We start from the raw sequence: 6,435 nt of genomic DNA on the forward strand, positions 1-6,435 counted from the left end.
AAAAATAATTTATTAAATATATCAAGAAATCATTCCATCGTTGATGAAAAATTGTCTAATATTTTTAGCTTGTTTTATTTTCAATACATCTCGAACTAAACATTAAAACTCTTACTTTTATGAGTGATGTGGAAATATTCAAAAAAACAACGAAGAAGTGAATAAAATGGGTTTATAAGCTTATAGTAAACTCTCTAATCTGATAGGTAGTTCCTAGAAAATGTCCAATTCCCAGAATAATAGTTCGTCGCTTAGGTGTTTTGATAAAGAACGGTAAGTCTGCATCGCTAATCACATTAAGGGCTTTCTAATCACCTAAGGATTATCTATGGCAAGCCACTATAGCATATCGTGGTAATCGATTGTTAAAACCACTCCTCCTACACTTACACTGCCTTATCAATAACGTTGCTAAATTATTATGATAAGAATTTTGGCTCCGAAACTTTGGGTATAAAAGGTTGCGGTTTACCTTCTCTAAATCACTCTACGCTTCCAACAGAGGCAGAAGAACTCCTCGGGAGACAAAGCATCTAATAACTGTACCAACAGCAACCCCATCACTCTTCTGGCAGGATGAGATCGTTCGTGCTTGTATTCGCAGTTCTGACCGCCGTTGCCAGCGCGGAATGGATCGACATCGATTGGTCCACGGTGCGTCCGATCGAGGAGTTCGATCACTACTGGGAGCGTTTGCCAGCTGAGCTGCAAGTCTACCGCGAGAAGCTTCCGTCGCATCGCATTACCAATGGACAGGAAGCGACTCCCGGCCAGTTCCCGTTCCAGATCGCTTTGATCAGTGAATTCGCGTCCGGTAACGGTCTTTGCGGTGGCTCCGTGCTGACGCGTAACTTTATCCTGACCGCTGCTCACTGCGTCGTGTCCGGTGCCTCGACCCTGGCCTCGGGAGGTGTCGCCATCATGGGAGCACACAACCGTAACATTCAAGAATCAACTCAGCAGCGCATCCGCTTTGCGACCAGTGGAATTCGTCGTCATCCGAGCTACAGCTCTAGCACACTTCGCAATGACATTGCCACGGTTCGCCTGAACTCGCCGATGACGTTCACCACGCGAATCCAACCCATCCGTCTACCGGGTCGCTCGGATACTCGCCAGTTCGGAGGATTCACCGGTACCGTGTCTGGATTTGGACGCACTTCGGATGCGAGCTCTGCTACCTCGGCTGTGGTTAGGTTCACCACCAACCCGGTGATGACCAATACGGACTGTATTGCTCGCTGGGGCTCAACGGTAGTTAACCAGCACGTGTGCCTGAGCGGAGCGGGAGGACGCTCGTCCTGCAACGGTGACTCTGGTGGTCCGCTGACCGTCCAGTCCGGTGGAACGATGCAGATCGGTGTGGTGTCGTTTGGATCCGTTAATGGCTGTGCCATTGGTATGCCCTCGGTGTATGCTCGTGTGACGTTCTTCCTGGACTGGATCGTAGCCAACTCGGACTTTGTTCCGCAGCCGTAATTTCGTGATCGATCAAATGATATGACTAGTAAATAAATACATTTGTTTGTGACATATGAGCTAGTTTGTGTACATTTTTGATGGTCTTAAACGGCTAGAAACGTGTCCTTCTCTAGTTTCGTTTCGCCCTTGTAATGTCTGACAGGATGTTCAAAACATAAATTACTCGATGGCCTGGAAAACCTTGTCTCTTGTAGAAGCCGTTGATGATACTTTTAGAACCATAGGTTAGTGTATCAAACCTTGGTGTGTTGTAATATGGACACAAGGAATGATACACATCACAGAGTTTGCAGAGTTGTACTTTTGTAAATCCAAGAAAATTGAGCTTTTATTAAAACATTTTTATGTTTGACATATACGTACATGCAGCAGAAAATACATATGCAGACGCCATGCAACATATTCAATTCGAGAAATCGGGAATCCAATGATCGTCAGAAACAATTGCCTAATGTTTACAGCTCTTTATAATTAAGTATAACTGTTGCCTAAGGAGTTTTGTTTTTTTCTTCTTTTCATTAATTGATTTGTTTGAATAATTTTAAAGTATCAATAAATTTATTAAGACATGCAATGAAGCATTGGAACTATTCTTTTTTTAAAGATTTTTTTTATTTCTGATAAATTTTATAAAGTTATTCAAACAAAGTTTGCTCAATGACGCAATAAATAAAACAATCAATTGAATGAATACACAATTTTTCTAAAGAACTTTTCAAAATAGTTCTTAGATATTTTATGGCAAGGGTATAATTCTTAATGTGCGGAGGGATCTTGCATGTTCAGTTAAGAATTCAGAATATGTATATGAAATCCTACTAAAATTTGAAAAATATACGATGTTGCAAGTAAAGGTTGTCCTCGAGATACACTGTGCTTCTTAAACACGGAGTCAGAGATACTCATTTTTTTTAAAAATTTGACAGTTCTTTAAGTGAATTGTACTGATTTTACGCATCAATAGTCAAATGTTACAAAAATTTGCGTATGTTCGAATGATATTATTCTTTTCAGAATGTTTAAAATCATAATATATAATCAGAATTAAATCAACTAATTTATTTATTTGCTAAAATCTATTAACCTTTTAATTACACAAAAAAAGTGTTATTTTCACTGAAAACTATGAAACTAGACTTACGCGAGAATTCAAGAAACGTGGTATTTGCGGTCGTTTTTGGCCCCATTAATAGTGTATCTCGGGGACCGTCTGTCTACTTTTTTGGCAAAACAACACAGTCTATTCGGGGCTTCAGTCCATGGCGGGCATGTTGTTAAGTCATACGAGTTGACGACTGTACCATGAGATCGGCAATAAGTAATACGCCAACACTTCAATGATATACACGTTATTGATACACTTCACATACAAAAATACAAAAACGCTCCAAATCATTGCCATACAATCACTTCTAGAAATTTAAATTTTTATCTCTATTAACCAATACTTAAAATAATAAAAAGCATTAATAACGTAAATTGTGCTGCTTATTATGCGAGCCTTATTGTAAGATATATTTAAGGAGCATATAGATATGTTCGTTGTGCGAACAACTAGCTAAGTATGGTTACCCGTCATGAGAGGATTATCTTCACGGTACAAGTGCAATTTCTTGAAACAAAGCTTACATTTCCTTTACATTTGATTAGATTAAACGCAGCTATAAAAGCATTAAGATTGATTTGCTTCCGCTTCGATCAAACAGATAAGTAAATACTTATAAAATCTATTGTTGTTTTACCAAACGGCCACAATACGATACGATTTCCAAGAATCGATCCACCAATGCGGAGATTGGACAAAACATAGATTTATAGCATGAAGTCAGACTCACTTTATCACTTTAGCAGTTCTCGGAAAACCATTATTGTCCAGATGCGCGAATTGAGCATTGTGCGCCTTATCTCACCTGTATATTGAGTACCACGGCATGAGTTTGGAAACTCAGCTACGGCCCAATGCTATTGGCTTAGACTTTTTTGGTGCGTAAGATCTTTCTTATCCACTTTTAGTGCCTTTTGCCATTGGTCAGTGATTAGGTTGGCTTATCACTCTCGCTTACAAATGCAAAAGATAAGAAATTTGGTAGCTCTAGTTAGGTATAAAACTCACATGTTCGGGCTCCAAATGCACAATCATCAGTCTGCAAGCAAGCATGAAATCGTTTGTGATTTTAGTCGCCCTTCTGGCCGCTGCTTCCAGCGCGGAATGGATCGAGATCGATTGGTCCAAGGTGCGTCCGATCGAGGAGTTCGACCACTACTGGGCGCGTCTGCCGGCTGAGTATCAGTTTCTACGCAACATGAACCGAACGAACCGCATCACCAACGGACAGGAAGTGACACCCGGCCAGTTCCCGCACCAGATTGCGTTGCTTAGTGAATATGCAACGAGTACTGGACTTTGTGGAGGATCTATATTGACTCGGAACACTATCCTGACCGCTGCTCACTGCGTCGTGTCCGGACCGTCTACACTGGCCTCGGGAGGTGTCGCCATCATGGGAGCGCACAACCGTAACGTTCAGGAGTCAACTCAGCAGCGCATCCGCTTCGCCACGAGTGGAATTCGGGTTCATCCGCAGTACAACCTTGCCAGTATCCGGAATGATATTGCCACGGTGCGCCTCAACTCGCCGATGACGTTCACTACACGAATCCAACCCATCCGTCTACCGGGTCGCTCGGACACTCGCCAGTTCGGAGGGTTCACCGGTACCGTGTCTGGATTTGGACGCACTTCGGACGCCAGCACTGCTACATCGGCTGTGGTTAGGTTCACCACTAACCCGGTGATGACAAATGCGGACTGCGTTGCTCGCTGGGGTACCACGATGGTTCAGAACCAGAATGTGTGTCTGAGCGGAGCGGGAGGACGCTCGGCCTGTAACGGTGATTCTGGTGGTGCACTCACAGTACAGTCTGGTGGAACCTTGCAGATCGGTGTGGTGTCCTTTGTGTCAGTGAACGGCTGTGCTGTTGGTATGCCCTCGGTGTATGCTCGCGTGTCATTCTTTTTACCCTGGATCGAGGCTAACTCGGACTTTGTTGCGCAGCCGTAAACTGAAAATGAACTGAATGATAAAATGGTAGAAAATGAAATGAACCGAATGATTGAACGAAACATTAAATATAGCCCAACGCAAATCATTTAAACATTGCTTTTTCCTTATGAAGTAATTAGCCTTATTTCTATGGAACGATTTCTGCTTGAAAACTCCTTTCAAAATCATCATTTTCCATGACAACGGAAAATCGATAAAAGTTCGGCTAATCTTAATCGTGTTATTTCTGTCATCCGCTGTAGGGTAGATGGTATAAATCTTTGCTTGTAATGTTTTGACTGGTACAAAGAAAATTGTGTATTTTGGTATTTAATCTTTGGGATCCCAGCGCTTTTGAGAACAATCGGAACAAATTTTTTGGGATTTCCATATGGTGAAAACATGTGTTAATGTGTACATGATTCGCGAATCTTTTTTTTTACGATAAAAGGGAAAAGATTGGCCTTTAAAAAATTGTTCCGTCGAAAGTTAACTATTAACAATCAAAGGTCTAGAAAACCACTCGCATTGCAAAAAAGGTATCAGAATACCTATACCATTCACATCGTCTACGGTCTCTACGGTTTGTTGTTGACACTGTTCTTACAATACATCGTACCACCCAGATCCGCTATGATGAATCACATGATGAGCTGGTTCTATCGCGCAGCTGGGGAAGAACTTTGGCACAAATAGTAGTGCAAAAACCACTTCACTTGCGAGCACGATTTACGGGGTGTCCCGGTCTTGCGGGAGCGAAGGGGCTTGATTATGGATCAATAAATTAATAGTCCCTTCAACGTAGGTGGCTCGTCGGTACCGGATCGAAAACCCCGGCTCTTCCAGGCCATTGCAAGTTGGCTGGACGTACGCGCCAGCTTGAGGAGGCGTTTCGTTTTTCGTGAAAATATATTGCCCCGTAATGAAGCGTGCTTTGGTCATCCGGTCGCCGGTGTGAAGGAGATCGATCGATCGCCGGTTTCGAGCATAAGGTGTGAAGTTTCGCTTTTCCTCACGATATAATCCCCCTTTCGTTGTGCCATTTATGCCGATCATAAATTACACAGAACGAAGGTGACTAAGTTTAAGGATGAGTGTGATGGAAGATTTGTAATTCGGTTTATTTCTTTTTTTTTATAATGTTGCAGTACAGGCAGTAGCGGGTTTACAGTGTCGGAGGCCCCAAGCAGTAAGAATTGTTGAGGCCCTTTGTACATAATTACCGGGGGGTACTTGGCATCCGTCTTGAAAAATGTAACATTTCAACTTAAATTTTGTTGCTGCCGGGGGGGGAAGGGGGTGCTTGGTTGTCTAGCGCGGGGCCCCAACGTCCATCACCCACGGGGCCCTCCTTGCTAATACAGTGCCATATTCTATCAACTGTTATGGATAATGGACTAAAGATTCCGAGGCCCCTCATTGACGGGGCCCCCCGCAATTGCTTACTTTGCTTACCGTTAAATACGCCACTGAGTACAGGTGGCTAGAAGGTTGTAACATTTGTTTGATGAAAGAAAACCGCAAAATGATGATCGATAAATTGAATATTTTCTATTATGATTGAGTTCAATCAAACCTTTACCCTTCAATCCATGATTTCTTTATACTGAATCTGATCTTATGGAGCAATGTGATTTGTAGAATGTAAATTTTGTTCGTTTTTGTCAGTAATTCTAGTTAATTTTTGTTCGATATTTATTATATTCAAAACATACCACTTTAATCACGAAACCTCTTTTGGAACGATAACTTTTCTAAGCAAATCTCTATTCTGAGCAAATGCAATACTCTCCTTATCAATTGAAAGAAGATAAATGCCAGTGTCTAGCAACAAGTGGAGTTTCAAAAATTAAACCAGAAGAAGAAGAAGAAGCGCAAAAACGTTAAAACTGTTCATATAAAAATATTT

The 6,435-nt window shown here is 41.9% G+C and overlaps 2 protein-coding genes across 2 annotated transcripts; both read left to right on the forward strand.

Moving 5' to 3' along the window:
• Nucleotides 1–466: 466 nt before the first annotated feature.
• On the forward strand, nt 467–1,517 carry LOC5667342 (brachyurin). The gene has a single exon (XM_001688656.2). The coding sequence runs from the start codon at nt 577–579 to the stop codon at nt 1,477–1,479; it is 903 nt and encodes a 300-aa protein (XP_001688708.2). The 5' UTR covers nt 467–576; the 3' UTR covers nt 1,480–1,517.
• Nucleotides 1,518–3,635: 2,118 nt separating this feature from the next.
• Nucleotides 3,636–4,559, forward strand: LOC1276364 (brachyurin). Its single transcript, XM_315702.5, has one exon. The coding sequence runs from the start codon at nt 3,639–3,641 to the stop codon at nt 4,542–4,544; it is 906 nt and encodes a 301-aa protein (XP_315702.5). The 5' UTR covers nt 3,636–3,638; the 3' UTR covers nt 4,545–4,559.
• Nucleotides 4,560–6,435: the final 1,876 nt, after the last annotated feature.

Source organism: Anopheles gambiae, chromosome 2 (genome assembly GCF_943734735.2).
Source record: "Anopheles gambiae chromosome 2, idAnoGambNW_F1_1, whole genome shotgun sequence".
In the NCBI taxonomy this organism is placed as follows: Eukaryota; Metazoa; Arthropoda; class Insecta; order Diptera; family Culicidae; genus Anopheles; species Anopheles gambiae.